The sequence below is a fragment of the Lolium rigidum genome, chromosome 2 (assembly GCF_022539505.1).
Source record: "Lolium rigidum isolate FL_2022 chromosome 2, APGP_CSIRO_Lrig_0.1, whole genome shotgun sequence".
Classification (NCBI taxonomy): Eukaryota; Viridiplantae; Streptophyta; class Magnoliopsida; order Poales; family Poaceae; genus Lolium; species Lolium rigidum.
Genome location: NC_061509.1, coordinates 148,356,027 through 148,374,176, shown reverse-complemented (window position 1 = coordinate 148,374,176; position 18,150 = coordinate 148,356,027). Strand labels below are relative to the sequence as shown.

The 18,150-nt window shown below is 46.2% G+C and overlaps 2 protein-coding genes across 2 annotated transcripts; both read left to right on the top strand.

Moving 5' to 3' along the window:
* Positions 1 to 8,274: 8,274 nt before the first annotated feature.
* Positions 8,275 to 10,203, top strand: LOC124687436 (pentatricopeptide repeat-containing protein At5g39350-like). Its single transcript, XM_047221221.1, has one exon. The coding sequence runs from the start codon at positions 8,315 to 8,317 to the stop codon at positions 10,148 to 10,150; it is 1,836 nt and encodes a 611-aa protein (XP_047077177.1). The 5' UTR covers positions 8,275 to 8,314; the 3' UTR covers positions 10,151 to 10,203.
* Positions 10,204 to 10,701: 498 nt separating this feature from the next.
* LOC124687435 (actin-depolymerizing factor 1) lies at positions 10,702 to 12,175 on the top strand. Its single transcript, XM_047221220.1, has 3 exons — positions 10,702 to 10,759; positions 10,866 to 11,131; positions 12,025 to 12,175. The coding sequence occupies exons 1-3, from the start codon at positions 10,757 to 10,759 to the stop codon at positions 12,173 to 12,175; spliced, it is 420 nt and encodes a 139-aa protein (XP_047077176.1). The 5' UTR covers positions 10,702 to 10,756.
* Positions 12,176 to 18,150: the final 5,975 nt, after the last annotated feature.

Below are 18,150 nucleotides of genomic sequence, written 5' to 3'. Positions count from 1 at the left end.
ATTTTCCAACCTATTTGTCCAAGGGCTTAAGAATAAATTGACTTATGTCTGTCACGGTAATCTTTACTATTAAATAGGAGTTAGTCATCTGATACTCAACGCATTTGATGATCGTCATTGGAGTCATCCTATACGTTTAATCACAGCACATCATCTGCAAATCTTGTTGTTGATCAATCAAATTAATGAATGATGCGTTAACTCGGATCGTGATTGTTTCTTGCATTGTTTTTGTTCCTACGCCTTCCAACCCAATCCCCGCTTACCGAACCGTTTTTTACCTAACGCACAGGCGATCGGCGATCTCCTGGCGATTAGGGTTATCTTTCCTCCGCCGGCTGGTACGCCCGTGCGGAGTCTGTGAGTCCCGATCTCCGGTCTGCGAGAGGGTCTGCGATCTTGCAAGGAACGAGGGTGTTGGCTGGTGTCGGCTCCTTTGCCTCTTGGTCGGTAGGGCTTGGCCCGATCCGATCTACGCTGGTTTCTCCATGGTTTCTCCTGCGAATAGTTCTTCGGCACATGCAAGTGGATCTGGGGGTAAGAAACCTGAATCTCTAGATGACATGCTATTCCGTCTTGGTATTGAAGAAGATGAGTACGACGATCTGGTGCTTGATGAGGAGGAAGGGGCACCGAATCAGGGCATCAAGTGGATGGCACTAGTAAAGGTACATACATCTAATTACTTCCGTTCTCAGACGTTTGAACAGCATATGAAAGTAGCTTGGAGTCCTGCACAACAAATTGATTTTCAACATCTTGAGGGCAATCTGTTTACAATTCAGTGTAAGTGCTTAGGGGACTGGTTAAAAGTCTCGGAAGGAGGGCCCTGGTTGTTTAGGCAATTTGCTGTTTCTATTGAACCCTATGATGGCTTTGCAAACCCAGAGACAGTTGATCTAAATTTCTTCACGACATGGATTCAAATTCACAAAATTCCAGTGGGCTATAGAAAGAAGGCAGTTATTACCAATCTGACTGAGAAAAAGGTTGGGAAAGTGGTGGATATTCAGCTAGATGTTCAAGGGGCAGGCAATTTTGTCAGGGTTAAAGTGAGACTGGATGTAAGAAAGCCTCTGGCTAGGTTTGTTTCAATTTCAAGAGAAGGTGAAAGAGTGGTATATCCTATCAAATTTGAGAAAATGCCACGGTTCTGTGGAGCTTGTGGATTTGTTGGCCACACACATCAGGAATGTGGGTCAGGGGAATACGAGGATGATAAATTAAAATGGGGAGACTTTTTGAAGGCTGAGTGGGATACATGGTTCCAAAGGGGTTTTGGAGGAGGTAGAGGTGGAGGTCGTCCAGGCCGTGGCATGGAGATGCGGGGAGGAAGACATGGTTCAGGTCCTGGACGTGATAGATTTGAAGGTATGGGAGGCCGTGGGACTAACCCGGCTTGGAGGCACAATGCAGTTGCATACTTTGATGGCATAGCTCAAGTGATACCAACTGAAGTCAACCCAAACGGTCGGGACATTGTGCAAGATATGCAAATAGTGGAGGACGAGCTGAAAGATACGGGTACCAGTCCGATCAAGAAGAATATGATGGACCTTGATAAACCATCTAATAGTAATGAATCTGGGACAAAGAGAAGTTTAGATATGACCATGGATGGCCGGACTAATCCGAAAGACCTGACAAGGGAGGGGATTATCACAATTCATGGTGCAGGGGCTGGTCTGGCTGCTCATGAGGGGACAGGGGAAAACGAGAATGCTGAACTAGACCATAACAAAAAACCAAAGAAGGACGGAGCTGTCTCCCCTTCACTCGGATCGGCGGGCTCTATTGAGGAGCCTGTCCGGAGCCAATGAAGATATTAGGAGTTAACTGTCAGGGTCTTGGCAATGACCCGACAGTGCGATCGCTTGTGGATCTACACAGGCAATATTGCCCGGATGTGTTATTTCTGTCAGAGACACATCTTGATGAGTACCCGGCAGAGTGCTTACGGAGGAGACTGAAATTGGACTCGAAGATCTGTAATCCTAGTGACGGCAGGAGTGGGGGTTTGCTTCTGCTATACAAAAAAGAGATAAAGGTTGAATTGATTCACTCCCACCCTATGTATATTGATGTGCGGATTATCGAGAATCAGGACAAGGTCTGGCGTTTTACAGGAATCTATGGGGAATCTAGATGGGACCACAAATATAAAACATGGGACAAACTCAGAGAGTTGAGAAATAATTCGCCTCTTCCATGGATTGTTCTAGGTGACTTCAATGAATTGCTATTCTCTCATGAAAAAGAGGGGGGAAATCCGCGCCCTCCAAATTGTATGCAAGCTTTCCAAAATTGTCTAATGGACTGTTCTCTGGAAGATATTGGGTGCATGGGTGACCCTTTCACGTGGAAGAGAGGGAGGATCAGAGAAAGGCTGGACAGAGCGGTTGCTGATGGAAATTGGTTGATGTTGAACCCCGGTGCGAAGCTACAACACTTAGGGTTCATCAAGTCAGATCATAGACCTATTCTTCTGGACACAGAATACCAAGTGATTCCGCCGTCTCCTAAGTCTGGACCTCGCCGGTTCGAGGCTGCATGGCTGAAGGAAAATGAATTTAGACAGGAGGTAAGGAAGGCGTGGGACAACGCGTTGAGTACATACGATGATGGTGTATTGGGCCGCCTGGGCCGTATGCATGAGGCCCTCCATGCATGGGATTCACAAATCTTGCAGAAGCCGAAGCGTCGCCTGCGTAAAGCTCAGCGTGAATTGGAAAAGGCGATGAGTGGCCCTATGACAGATGAGAATGAGGTAACGGCGAAGGAGATGGCCAATCTTATAGAATTGCTGTTGGAACAGGATGAGGTCTACTGGGCTCAACGATCTAGAGCAAACTGGATGCATCAAGGGGATCGCAATACCTCTTTCTTCCATAATTTCGCTTCGGCTAGGAGGAAAAAGAATACTATTTCCAAGCTGAAAGACGATAATGGTATTTGGGTTGAAGGTACTGATGCTTTGAAGCCCTTAATACTCAATTATTTTACTAATCTTTTCTCTTCGGAAGTTCACGCTGTAGATCCGGCAGTGTTGGAGAAAATCAATCAGAGAGTGGATAATGATATGAATAATCTGTTGCTTGCTCCTTTTGATGCTGATGATGTTAAAAAAACAGCGTTCAGTATTGGTGATCTTAAAGCTCCAGGGCCGGATGGTCTCCATGCTGTTTTTTACAAAAAGTTTTGGGATATTTGTGGAGTAGCTATTACTCAGGAAGTTCTTCAAGCTCTGAATTCTGGCATTATTCCGGAGAATTGGAACAACACTACTATTGTCCTTATACCTAAGGTTGATGATCCAGAAAATATTACACAGTATCGTCCAATAAGTTTATGTAACGTCATCTATAAAATTATTTCTAAGATGCTGGCTCATAGACTTAAGGGAATTCTTCCAGATATTATATCTCCTATGCAGAGCGCTTTTGTCCCTGGAAGACTTATTACAGATAACGTTCTAGTGGCTTATGAATCAATCCATGCAATTAAAAATAGAAGGAACGGATCTAATGGCTTGTGTGCGGTTAAGCTTGATATGCACAAGGCTTATGATAGAGTGGAATGGATTTTCCTGGAAAATGTGATGAGGAGGATGGGTTTTGCTGAGAGGTGGATTCAGCTTATGATGGCATGTGTTACATCTGTGAAGTATCAGGTCAGATTTAATTCTGAGGAAACTGAGATGTTTGTTCCAACTAGAGGACTTAGGCAAGGAGATCCGCTCTCTCCCTATTTGTTTCTCTTATGCGCAGAAGGATTATCTAGTCTCTTGTTGTATGAAGAAGAAGTTGGTGGCATAGATGGGGTAAGGGTGTGCAGAAATGCACCGTCAGTCTCGCATTTACTCTTTGCTGATGATTCCCTTATTCTCATGAAAGCAGATATGAATAATGCAACTTCCTTGCAACAAGTTCTGGACACCTATTGTGCTAATTCTGGACAATTGGTGAGTGTGGCAAAGTCAAGTATTTTCTTTTCTCCAAACACTCATGTTCTGGTAAAGGCAGAGATTTGTGAAATTCTTAATATTAATACGGAGGCGATTTCTGATAAGTACCTTGGACTTCCTGCAATGGTTGGGGCAGATAAAAGTGAATGCTTTCTACACTTTGTGGAGAGAATTATCCAGAGAATTAATGGGTGGAAGGAGAAGATGCTATCAGTGGGTGGCAAAGAGGTGTTATTGAAGGCGGTGGCACAAGCAATTCCAGTATATGCCATGTCTGTATTTCAAATCCCAAAAGGAGTCTGTAAAAGGATGATGGATGCTATTGCCCAATTCTGGTGGGGTGATGATGAGAATGGAAAACATATGCATTGGTTCGCTTGGTGGAAACTTTGTTATCCAAAAAAGGAGGGTGGCATGGGGTTTAGGGACTTCCAGTCTTTTAATCTTGCAATGCTTGCCAAACAGATTTGGAGGCTGATCTCGACACCAGACTCTCTATGTGCAAGGGTGTTGAGAGCAAAGTATTACCCAGATGGTGATATCCTCAAAGCAGGACCAAAAACAGGTGCATCTTTCACTTGGCGTAGTATCATTGCTGGGATACCAACGTTTAAACGTGGATATATATGGCGAGTCGGTACGGGTGAATCTATTAATATATGGACTGATCCATGGATTCCATCAAGCCCGGATAGAAGAATTATTACACCTAGGGCGGGGGCGGTTTATACAAAAGTAAGTGAGCTCATATGTCCTATTACAGGTGCATGGGATGTGCAACTTATAAATAGCCTATTCAATAATGTTGATGCGGCTAGAATCACTAATATTCCCCTTTATGGAGATAGTTTTGATGATTTTATTGCTTGGGGCGCCTCCCCACATGGAAGATATACTGTCAAATCGGCGTATTATCTACAATGGAAGCATCAATTCGGTGCTAGGGCAATTCAGATGACCCTGCCCGGATCATCAGTGCATAACCCTGTTTGGCAAATAGTCTGGAAACTGAAAGTGCCAAGTAAGATCAAAAAATTTACATGGAGGGCGTTACATGGGATTATTCCTTTGAAATGTATTTTGGCGAATCGGCATGTCGGTGACAGTAGCGAATGCCCAGTTTGTCAAATAGATGCAGAAGATGTCCGTCATCTGTTGTTCTTATGCCCTGCTGCGAAACAACTCTGGGAAGTCATGGAGCTCCAACATGTGATTTCAGATAGTATGGGTGTGGATAGAGCTGGTTCGGCAATCTTGGAACACATCCTGTGTCAATCGGAAAACAATATTCAAGGATTTACTGCGGTGACGCTGAAGGAAGTGGTGGTCACAACATGTTGGTACTTGTGGTGGCTCCGGCGACAACGGACTCATAATGAGAACACGCCTCCTATGATCAAATGTAGATTTTCTATACTGTCTATTGTTGCTAATGAGTCTAAGGTTTATGGCAAACAGGCTCCAAGTGGCGGGATCAAATGGTCTAGGCCGGAGGGAGCAGTGGTGAAGCTAAATGTTGATGCATCTTTTCATGATGATGGTAAAACAGGAGCTATTGGAACGGTTCTTCGCAATGCAAGGGGCGAATTTATTGCGGCATCTGCTATGTTCTTGTCCAATGTTGACTCAGCAGTAATGGCAGAAGCTATAGCGTTGAAGGAAGGTCTTCAGATGGCTATACAGTTGGGCTGTAATCGACTGCAGGCTGAGTCTGATTGTATGGAGATTGTTGATGCTTTTAATGAGAGAGATGCCTGGTGTAGTGCTCAGACGGCAATTTTTGCAGAATGCATTGATAAGATGACTAGTATTGGAAATGTGTCGGTGGGACATGTTCCAAGGGAGGCAAATCAGGTTGCTCATGTGTTAGCTCAAAATTCTTATGCTAGTAAGATTACTTGTAATTGGGTCGATGAGCCCCCTAGTTTCCTCCTAGACAAACTCCTTCATGATGTAACTTTGTGATGTTTCAGAGGCGGCAGGTTCCAGACGCACTCTTTTCCTTCCAGGGTACCGAAGGGGGCTGGAAGGTTTTTAATGAGGCGGCCTGCTGACCTAATATAATGGTTTAAGATTTCAAAAAAAAAAAAAAAACCCAATCCCCGCTTTACAAAACAAAATCTTTGCCTTGCCACTAATGCCAATATCGAAAGCAAATTTAGCCACGATCCCCTCGTTTTCATTAACTCCCTCTCAAGCAAAATAAGGACGCCTATCCCATGGATTCCTTAATCATGTCCTCAATTGGGTTTGGCTGCTCAATGAGAAATTGTGCGTTGGCTCTCTTCCATGCTCCCGGTTTATCTTCCGACCGTAATAAGCACTTCAGCTGGCGGAGAGAAGCATGGGCTACAATAGTTTGGAACTTATCAAGTTCATGCAGATGCACACCGCGCAAACTCCAGCGAGAAATACGGCGATCTTGAGTTCTGACATTGATGCCGGAGGTGCGGGTGGCGATTACCCTCATTGGAGCTGGCCGATGTGAAAAATACAACGGCATGGTATCCATGATGTTGTAGTGGACGTAGGCGTGATGAAGGCATCCCTTCGATCACTCGCCGCCGTCCTGGCAAACAGAGACATCGTGTGCCATGTGGCTCATGCTCGATGACCAGATTGGCCGGCGTCTGCATGCACATGCACTGCATCTTTGTGCGCTCCTTCCAGCCATTTTCAGCGGTAAGATTGTTGCATGTAGTTAAATGTTCTAAATTGTGATTTAGTAGTTGTGGCATTGTGTACGGTTAAAATTGGTGGATGTTGTTAGAGCGACCCATGTACAATAAAAATAGAACCGAGCTTAAAATTGTAATTTAACTGATCTAAAGATATATTGTAATCAGAAGTTCATGACCTTAATTGCAACTGTTTACGCTCTGAGTCTGAAATAAGTTTCACTGTTTACCAGCGGCGCGACGAGGCCATCGAGCCGTGCCAACTCCTCCTCCCGTCGTAAGTGGAAGTAGTCCACCCATCAATCGTAGTTGACCGTGAGCGCCCTCATTGGGGATGCCCGCTGTGCCTCCATCAACGTGCAGTGGTGGTCATGGATCTCCTACCACCACCGGTCCCTGCCAACCTTTGGCGCCGACAGGATCCCCACATGAATGTGTAGCGCGCATCATACAAGGTCCACGCATCATACATGGTTAAGATGCAATCCCCAAATCAGTTGACAGCCATGCCTCCGATGCGGCAATTCGACATAGCGATCGGGGGCGCACTCGGTGCCACGCGACTCTAGGTATTTAGATAAGGTGAGCGGCTAGGTGGATGTCTGTAAGGGAGCAGCGCATGTGTATTTAACGTTGGTGGTAGCCGAGGGGGCGGTGACATGCATTAACTCTAGCGCCCCCTCCACGCCACACCACCATCGCGACGGGACGAATCCCCGCACCCGCCTTTGGAACCGACGTGACCATTACTCGGCTTGACCAGAGGTTGGCGACAATGTAAATGACGAAGAAAACCTCCGCTTCACCACTTTGTGTCAATGACACAGCTGCACACCAGTCGTCGCGTCGTCAATGTGTTGCATCTAACGCAACCGTAAGGATCCATATGGACGTCAGACACACTATTGGATCATGCTGGATTGAAAAGATCATTGGACACGTGACTGGGCACGGTTTTTGTCCAACGCCCCAAAGGCTTTGGCCAATGTCGTCGTATGAAACCATATAAGTGAAGTTCTTATCTCTGCATCTAAAATAATTCTCAGTTGCTATCATAATAAACTTACATGCCGTAGCAACGCACGGGCATTTAACTAGTAAACTATAATATGTTAGTTGCTCTTCTAAATGGAAGATAATATCCGTAATACTGATGATTCTTAATAGATAACTTATACCACTTCTTTCGTCTTAAAAAAAAATTCTCAACATTTTCTATTCAACTACTCCGTATAAAGTACGACAAGTTTACGTGACTGAAAAATTATGTATGGTTGCAAAGATACAAGGTGAATGTTGGATAACTAGTCTGTAGCCTCACTTTTGGACTATATCAATTTATTTTTGCTAAAATCTTTTTTTTTTTGCTTTGTGGTATTTTTTTCAATACCTGTCTAAAACATTTTGCGCACTATTAGCATGATATAGGTGTATGCTATTTGTTTTAGCACGCTACGCTATTATAAATTTGAAAAGCTTAACTGCTCCGAGACAGGCAGACCTCCTCCGCTCTGTGTGTTCCTGGATGAAACCCAGCCCGCTCGTCCGGCGATGCCTCGCCCTCCTCCACTCCAAGAACCCGGTCCCGCTCGCTCCCACCACCACCACCCAGCTTCACGCTCTTCTCCTGACGTCCGGCCACCTCCACTACAGCAGCCTTTACCCTCTCTTCATGCTCTACCGCGCGTGCGGCCTCCCCTCCAACGCCCACAACTTGCTCGTGCAAATGCCTCAACCACACCCGGTCTCCTTGGACAACTCCCTCCTCCGCTCCTACACCGACCTCGGCCACTACAGAGATGCGGTCGCTCTTTACTCTCAGATGCGCTCATTCGACCACCTCACCTTCCCCTTCGCAGCCAAGGCCTGCGCCGGCCTACGCCTCAGCTGCCATGGACGCGCTGTGCACAGTCGAGCGCTCGCCGCTGGCTTCGGCGGCGATGCGTATGTGCAGAACGCATTGATTTCCATGTACATGAGCTGCGGTGATGTTGCCGAAGCGGAGGCGGTGTTTGGCGCAATGCAGAACCGTTCGGTCGTGTCCTGGAATGCGGTGATTGCTGGGTGCGTCAAGAATGGCTGTGCGGAGAGGGCATTGGAGGTCTTTGGCGAGATGGTTGGTGATGGTTCTGAGGTGGACCGAGCCACGGTTGTGTCCGTACTGCCAGCTTGTGCGCGAGTCAAGGATTTGAGCACTGGGAGAGCTGTGCACCGGTTGGTTGAGGAGAGAGGATTGGGGGACTATGCTGCGGTGAAGAACGCGTTGATTGATATGTACGGGAAGTGCGGGAGATTGGAGGATGCACGAAGGGTGTTCGATGACCATAAATATGATAAGAATGTTGTTTCTTGGACAGTGATGATTGGTGCGTACGCGCTGAATGACTGTGCGAACGAGGTTTTTACTCTTGGTTGCGACATGCTGATGACCGGTGGTGCGCCATGGCCCAATGGAGTGACCATGGCCTATCTACTGTCTGCTTGTTCTAGCTTGTCGTCATGGAAGCATGCAAAGTGCACGCACGCATTGTGCATTAGACTTGGGCTTGAATCAGACATCGTTGTTGAGACTGCACTTATTGACGCTTACAGAAAGTGCCATAAGATGAAGATGATGGAGTTGGTACTTGAAAATGGCTCACGAAAGACAGAAACATGGAATGCAGCTATCTCTGGTTATACTCGTGGTAATCAGGAGAAGAGAGCTATTGAATTGTTCAAGCGGATGATTGCAGAGTCTGTGCACCCAGACTCTGCAACATTTGCAAGCATCCTCCCAGCTTATGCAGAATCTGCAGACCTGAGACAAGCAATGAACATCCACTGTTGCTTGCTGACTCTCGGTTTTCTTCGGAGCACAGTGATTACAACTGGTTTAATCGATGTGTATGCCAAGGCAGGTGGCTTGGACATGGCATGGGCGCTCTTCTGCGGGCTACCTGAAAAGGATGTTGTTGCCTGGACCACGGTCATCGCTGGGTACGGTATGCACGGGCATGCTCGAACTGCCATCCTGCTATATGACAGGATGGTGGAGTTGGGGGTGAAGCCGAACACCGTGACCTTCACCTCCTTGCTGTTTGCTTGCAGCCATGCCGGCATGGTAGATGAAGGCCTTCAGTTGTTTGAAGATATGCGTAACATTCATGGCATCATGCCAAATGTCGAGCACTACTCGTCACTGGTCGACATGGTTGGGCGTGCTGGGAGGATCAAGGAGGCCTACAGCCTCATTAAAGACATGCCATTTGAGCCCAGCACCTCTGTGTGGGGTGTTCTTATGGGTGCTTGTGTTCTACACAAGAATGTTCAGTTCGGGGAGATTGCTGCGAAGCATTTATTTGAGCTTGAACCGGGGAACACCGGGAATCGCGTGCTGCTTGGGAACATATATGCTGCAGCTGACAGGTGGAAGGACGTTCAGGATGTCCGGAGAGTGATGGTGGAAAAGGGTCTCAGCAAAGAACCAGGATCTAGTTTGGTTGAGACAAGGTCTGAACAACGCTGAACAGCATTGTTATAGAATGTAAGTCTTATACTTGTATCAGATAGATCAGAGCGGTTCTTCATTGATGTATACTACTATATGGTAGCAGTTAGGAAAGGCTTATATATTTTTTTCTCCACGGCTAAGAAATACTCTTCCTACCCGCAAAAAAAAGTCCTTCTGCAAGCAGACGAAATTCCAATGCACACCCAAGGAACAGGTCATATACAAGATGTGATAAAAAAAGAACATGGATACTGTATTTTAGAGTAAATACACACCATATTTGTTTTGATGGTGAAATAATTTTTCTGAGCGAGGATCTGCCTATTATAGGGACGGTGGCGCGCATATTTGTTGGACACAACGTCTCTGGTTCTACCACACCAAAGGAGGGGACGTGCTTGGTCAAATGGCCTTCCCCAAACGTAGTGGCATCATGCAGGCTTCCATCTGGATTGGCCATCCCTGCCATCCCTATATTTTGCCTCCTCCCTCCTCTCTTTCAGGCCTTCAAATCTAGCCCCTGTTTGACTGCTGCATACCCCGCCTCCTTCCTCCCTTCACCACACCCTGTTCGTTTCTCAACCAAAGAAAGCAAGGAAGGACAAAAAAAAAGCATCAACCATGGTGAGTGCAGCCCAATCTCATTCTTCTGGAATGTTGTTCAAGATTTTTTTTTCCATTATAATGGGGTGATGTATGTTAATATGTTATGGGGATTCCTTCTTGTAAGTCGAATTCTGCATCGGGAATGGCCGTATGCGACGAATGCAAACTCAAGTTCCAGGAACTTAAGGCGAAGAGGAGCTTCCGCTTCATTGTGTTCAAGATCAACGAGAAAGTGCAGCAGGTGGTGGTGGACAGGGTGGGGCAGCCTAATGAGAGCTATGATGATTTTACAGCCTGTTTACCCGCTGATGAGTGCCGCTATGCAGTGTTCGATTTTGACTTCGTCACTGATGAGAACTGCCAGAAGAGCAAAATCTTCTTCATCTCTTGGTAAAACTCCCCAGACGACATTTATTTTTCGTTTAAGATCATAAAGTTTTCCATTTCCATAGTATGTTTCAGTTCTAGAAGGTGTTTATAAATTTCTGAACTAGGATGGGATTCAATCTGAACTAATCGGCTGTGCATGTTAGATCACTGCAGTTTGGTATTTCCTTGGACCATTTGGCTTCTTTGTAATATAATGCAAAACACCCTTTACCACTGGTTCTTAATAAAATTAACATATCTAACTATCATTAAAGAACATTCAGAAATTTATTTCATATGATACTGATGATCAAAGCCTGCAATTTTTTAAGATCAATTTGCAAAGAAATCAGGAAGAAACATATTAGCCTATTTTCCACGGTAAAATAGCAGCATAGATCTATGTCAGGAAAGATAATACAAAACATCTTTCTACACTAAATTTTAAATGTAGGATGTTGTCTAGTCTTGCCACTCTAATAACTGACCTTATATTTATTCATTTCTATAAATCTTTCAGTTTGTTCAGGTAGACATATGTGGCCTATTAATATTAGCCCTACTATCTTTTACCAATGATGTAAGAAGAATGACATGATAACATATTCAACTTTGTGTTACAGATGCTAACAGCAAGGAAGATGTGTCTTCATATTTTTCTCATATGTCGTAATGATCATTTGTGGCCATTTGTCAGCGTGGATTAAGACTCTGAAAAGGCCACAAGATGTTTGTTCTAACCAGCTGGTTTCTGATTTCAGTAATCTTGTGTCCTGACATTAACGAGTAGACTCCATGCCGTAAAATCTTTAAGCATGATCGTGCAAATATCGCAACATAATGATACTGCCTCCGGCTATTTTCAGCTGAATACTGAAGCAGCGTTGTTATGCGTCCTGCTATTTCTTTTGCAGGGCTCCTGACATAGCAAGGGTGAGGAGCAAGATGCTGTACGCGAGCTCCAAGGACCGCTTCAAGAGGGAGCTCGACGGCATCCAGGTGGAGCTACAGGCGACCGACCCAAGCGAGATGAGCATGGACATCGTAAAGGCGCGGGCCCTCTGAGTGAAAAAACCAAGCCCGGCTACTACTACCTACACCCAGGAGCAGAGAGCCTTCATCGGCACCGGCTCCTGTTCTTGCAATTCCTCCCCATCCGTTTTTCGTGCCATTGGAAGCAAAGTGTTGTGTAATGTATGAGATTGTATGCCGTCTTCATTCTTCTTTTCCCCCGTATTTGGTGCCATAGTCTCTGTTCCTGCTGTAAACTAGAACATATGTGCATTTTGATGCAAGGTGTGAACCCTAATGTGCTGTAGGTAATCACCGAGTTTCACAAAAAAAAATTGATTTTATCTCTCTGTTGCTGCTGTGCGTGTCTTTTCCAATACTGTGTGTTCTGAATTCTGAAACTTCTCCTATTATCGTCTCCTTTTTATCAGGAGCCTTTGCCCTTTCAACAAATCTTATTTTTGGGCGTAAAAAGACATCAATTATGCATTACCAAAATATGAACCAGACTGAGATGACAAATGTAAAATTGAACAGATATTAGTTCAAATAATACTTTTCTAGAGCAAGGGACATACAGTCATGTAATTGAAGAGTAAATTATATTCATTTCACTCAAATAAATGTATTAGAACATCTCCACCGACGCCCCCAAATAGGCGCCGGCCGGCACCGCATCTTCCATTTAGGGAACGGGTTCCCACACCAGCGTCCCCCAAACCGGCGCCACCAATTTTTTTTGTTTTCTTTTTACAATATTTCAATCACATAAAATTATTCATACAATATTTTAACATAGTTTAACACAAATACAAAGGAAATTATTCGTATATAATTCAAATTAAATCATGCGTTGTTGGTGACTCCTCTCCTCGCAACAAATGCACAACCAGATGCCTGAAGTTGAACATAAACACCTGCATCTCGGATTTCTTGATGCATGTGAACGAAAGAGGCAAATTGTTGGGGTACATGCTCTACTTCAATAAGAGGCTCGTGATAATCAAATGGTTGATCATCATGCACAGGTTCACCACGCTCGCTCTCAATGATCATGTTGTGCATGATCACACAGGCGTTCATCACCTCACACGTCTGACACTCAGACCAAGTGATAGCAGTGTACCTTACAACGCCGAAACGCTGTTGAAGCACCCCAAAAGCACGCTCAACATCCTTGCGAGCTGCTTCCTGGCATGTCACACAATAAGTGGAGCCGGGATTGTCTTCGCAAATGTAGCATACGTTGGATAGATACCATAAGCTAGATAGTACCCCTGTTGTATGCGTGGCCGTTTACCTCAAAGTTTACGGCAGGAGCTTCTCCCTCAGCCAGCCTGGAAAATACCGGAGAGTGCTGCAGCATGTTGATATCATTGTTTCTTCCTGCCATGCCAAAGAACGCATGCCAAATCCAGCTGTCATAGTTTTCCACCGCCTCAAGAATGACACTGCACTCACTGGTATGCCCCTTGTAGATCCCTTGCTAAGCTAAAGGGAAATTCTTCCAACCCAATGCATACAATCGATGCTTAATTCCTAGCATCGCAGGAAACCCTCGGGCTGCATTTTGTTCCAGGATTCGACCAGTATCATCTTCCCTCGGTGATCTCAAATAACCCCCACCAGACACCGCAATGATAGCTCAGCAAAACATGTAGACAGTCTGTGAACATGTCAACTCCGCCATGCGCATGTAGTCATTGGTTGTATCTGGAGGACCTCTGTATGCAAGACAACACATTACAGAAGTGCATTTCTTGATTGAGGAGAAGCCCCATAAACCTATGCAATCTTACTTTCTCATGAAGTAGTCGTCGTACTCTATGACGCCGAAGACAATCTTCATGAACAAATCCTTGTTCATTCTAAACCGGCGCCAAAATTCCTTCGGCGAATGAGTAGCATCGGCGGTGAAGTAGTCGATCTCAAGAAGCATGGTGCCGACTTGACGATGCCGGTCGACGTTCCTCCTCTTGTCTGGCCTTGAACCGCCGCGTCGAGGCACGGCCAGGAAGGGCTGGCGAACGCAGAGGAGGATCGCCAAAATTAGTTTTTGCTGCCGTCAGACAACAGCAGTGCTCTGCTCCTCCATGAACACCTGCACCAATATCTTGTTGTCGATGCCCATTGTGGCAATCCAACGAACACCTTACGGGCGGGGCGGTTGGGCGTTTTGGCGGCAGCCTCTATTCCGGCTGAAAGAACGGTGGTCAGTCGAGGGAGTGGCGGCGGTGTTGATGGCCGGCAGTTTATGGACATGCGAGGTGGAAGGCTAGCACAGGGGACGCGACAACAACGACGGCGATGGGCGGGAGTCGGCACGGGAGGCGGTGGGAGGAGGGGGAAAGCGGTGCGTCTAGCAGCGGATGCTTTCTTACATGGACGAGGGTGCCGGCGTGCCCGATTCGCGCCCTTTGCGAAGGGGCCGACACGGGGTTGCCAACGCTTCTACTCGGGCTCGACCCCCCCCCCGACTTGGGTATGCCTAATGGGCATGTCATGTGTATATCCTTGTTTATGTTTTAAGGCATTTGAGGAGTTGAAGGCTTACGGACCCGAAGGTTTGGAGGCCCATGAAGCCGAAGATGTGCGGCCCAAGAAAGTAGAGTCAATATAGGGAAACTTGTAACAATATATGGAAAGACCCAATGCAGTCTGATGTTTGTATACTTGTACGACACGGAAAGCCTCGGATTCGCCTCCTATATAAAGGCGAAGCCAAGGGAAAAGAAAGAATCGATCATTGTGAAACCCTAGCCACCGTTTTTTCTAGTTAGACGCCTTTGTTCGCCTGACCACCTTTGAGTTCTACTTGCCCTCTAATTCCACGAAACCCTAAGTTTACAATCCTTAGGCATTGACGAGTTGATACCTCGTCAATTGGCGCCGTCTATGGGAAGAGAGGTAGCAAGGTCCTGATCTCGATGGCATCATCATCATCATCATCATCCGCATCAAGCATCGCAGTGGAAGGAGGTAAACATATCCAATCTGGTCTTGTCGATTTTGTTCCTCACCCTCCCACCCGTTTTCCTACATATGCCAACTTGGGAGAAGCAATAAACATGACGTTCGGGAGTTTCCGCTTCCTCGTCGGGAAGGAAGGTTCATATCGCTTTTTGGCCCCAATTTTTTAGGGACCACCGGCAGCCGAGCCTGAATCTTCGGGATCATCGACATCATCCATCGACTCAGGCGACGAGGAGATTTTGCCGCTATGCTTCACCAAGCCCGCTAACAGCGGGAAACTTGTCGATCTGTTCGGCAGGATGACATTCGGGTCGACCGCTGAAGCTGATCCGCTTCAAGGCACGAACTCTGACAACTTCACTAAATTCGACCTCACCAACAACACCAACTTCACTGTTAGCGAAGAGGTCTTTTCTGATCCATAAGACGGTGTCACCTACCCTTTGCATGGTGTGCGGATGCCAAGTCTAGCATCACGCAGAAGGAACTCGATGATTCAATATCCAAGTTCGATGATAGCGCAGACTCAACACACCATCAGATATGCGTGCTCACAACGCCGGGTCGCGAAGTAGAGGAAGATGATCAATCCGAGGCTTTCGACCCATTGGGTAACCCCTATGTCGATCCCGCAGATCTCACAAAAGGAACAGGAAAAAAATATGCTCGAGCTTAGCCAAAGAGAGCAGGTGCAGCTTTCCCGAGCTACATGGGATAGAGTCGCAAGGGCCATAAACGGCTCAAAACCGATGACAACGCAAGCAACAACGGAGGAGCTAACAACATATCAATATAAACTCAGCCGCACAAGACGCGAGTTGCAAACGATGCAAGAGAAACTAGATGCAAGGAAAGTAGCAGCGGATGCATCCAGGGAACGCAGAGCTAATTTGAGCGTGCAATTAGGGAACTCAACAAACAACCACAGAGAACCCCGAGGAAAAGCAATGTCTCGGATGGCAGGCATACCCGAAGCCGAGCGAGGAGAACATTTGATTCAAGATCTCGACATTTATTTCATGTCTATAGATTCGAGAGGGCACATAACGCCCAAGACGCCACAAGCAGATTACATGGCAACACATGCATATCTGATGGCAACCAGGCCACCTTAGGGAGATCCTCGAGCATCCTTATATCAAACTGCTATGAGGCATCGACATTATGGGGGCAGCAATAGCTGGTAGAGAGGTCATATAGGAACCTGCAAGATCTCGCAGATCAAGGTCACCACATCAGCAACGCAGCCCTCGACATGGATCAGCCGCAACTCGAAATATCCAAAGAGAGGGCGAGGCGAGGAACAAAGCAGCTCAGGCACGAGTCGGTAGAGCACAGAAAGAGAGAGGTCACAAAGATAGAAGTCGAGAACTCGCCACACAACTGAGGATGGCAAAGAGGAATTATGCGGACTCCCTTGCTTTACCCGTAGGGTTTGCAATACTCGAGTACATGCTAGCTTTAAACTACCCGACAACTACAGAAAGTTTGACGTACTCCAAGATCCATATGACTAGTTGGTCGACTACCTGGAAACAGTATAGTTAACCAGAGGCACAAGAGCAATGGCCATGCAAAGCATTCAAGTTCACCTCAGTGGAGCCGCAAGATCATGGATGAGGAAGTTGCCAGAAGGGTCTATAGACAATTGGGAAACCTTCGAGAGGTTGTTTGTGCAGAACTTTAAGTCCACATGCAAAAAGCCAGCGTCGATCGAGCAGTTGAGAACCTGCACGCAAAAATCGGGCGAGTCAATGCGAGCATACATCCAGCGGTGGAACCTCATAAAAAATTCGATTGAGCATGTGTCTGATGAAAGGGCAATCGACGCGTTCATCGGAGGCATCCGCAGAAGAGACCTAGTGGAAGAGCCAACCCGAGAACGGTTGCGGAACTCATGGACATAGCAAATAAGCGGGCTAATGGCAAAGATGCTGCCCAGAACAAGCGGCCTCATTCACCCGAGGAAGATCGTAATAGGAACAACAACCAATATAGACGAATATTTAGCAGCTTTGCGGAATACGACGGTCCTAGCCAAGTATCGGCTGGTTCCCGTAGCAACAATGGTAATAACCACCGCGATAATTACCGCAGGGGCAGTGAGCAGCGAAGTGACAATAGAGATGCGCCTAATTCTATTAGGCAGAGCAATCATATCCACGAGCGTACAACATGTCACCAGAAGAAATCATGAATTAACCATGCCAGATGCACTTTTATATAGATCCCGAAGGAAGGAGGGCGTTGGGTCATCTCCAAAAAGATTGTCGAACATTCCAGGCCCTGCGAAGGATCACAGAAAACAACAAGCTGAAGCAGTTAACATAGGATATGCACCAGGGCTAAGAAATGAGGTGCACATACCACCACCACCACGAGCAATCACCAACGGGAACCAGCAAAATCTGCTGTAGATTGCGGGTCCTCCAAACGCTAGCAGCGGATATACGTAGCCAAAGGGATCAGTACGTAGTGATGATCAAGAAGGGCATGCCAACGAATAGATCACAAAAGCTGATTACTCGACGGGTAAACATGGCAGTACTATCACCACCACCAACTGTCGAGTACCTTAATTGGTCAGATCAGCCTATAGGATTCAACATAGAAGATCACCCACCCCAGATGCCGCGACCAGGACATTGAGCGATGGTGTTACCGGCAGTCATCAAAGGGTATGAGATCCCTCGAGTATTCATAGTGGAGGAAGCAGCATAAATCTATTCTACGCAGATACATTGAGAAAGATGCATATTTCGCTGGCCAATCTAAAACCAATGGAAACTCGTTTTCATGGAATAACGGCCGAGAAGACCAGCTACCCCTTGGGCAAAATAGCTCTCGACGTACAATTCGAGACAGTGGAGAATTTCAGGAAGGAAAAGATCGAGTTTGAGGTGTAAGGGTATATTGCCCCTATGTGTGGTTTTGGTAATTAGTGACAACCCCTATTGACTAATGTTTTCATTGAGTTTATATGAAGGAATATTCCATAGGTACTACTTGTATTCCATGTGTTGGATTCAAGTATGGATGCCATGAAGATAATGATA

Bases quoted from the DNA above. Each gene is read 5' to 3' on its own strand.
- LOC124687436 (XM_047221221.1), top strand. From the start codon at position 8,315: ATGCTCTACCGCGCGTGCGGCCTCCCCTCCAACGCCCACAACTTGCTC.
- LOC124687435 (XM_047221220.1), top strand. The intron at 11,132-12,024 runs GTAAAACTCCCC...TTTCTTTTGCAG, and splicing joins AAAATCTTCTTCATCTCTTG to GGCTCCTGACATAGCAAGGG.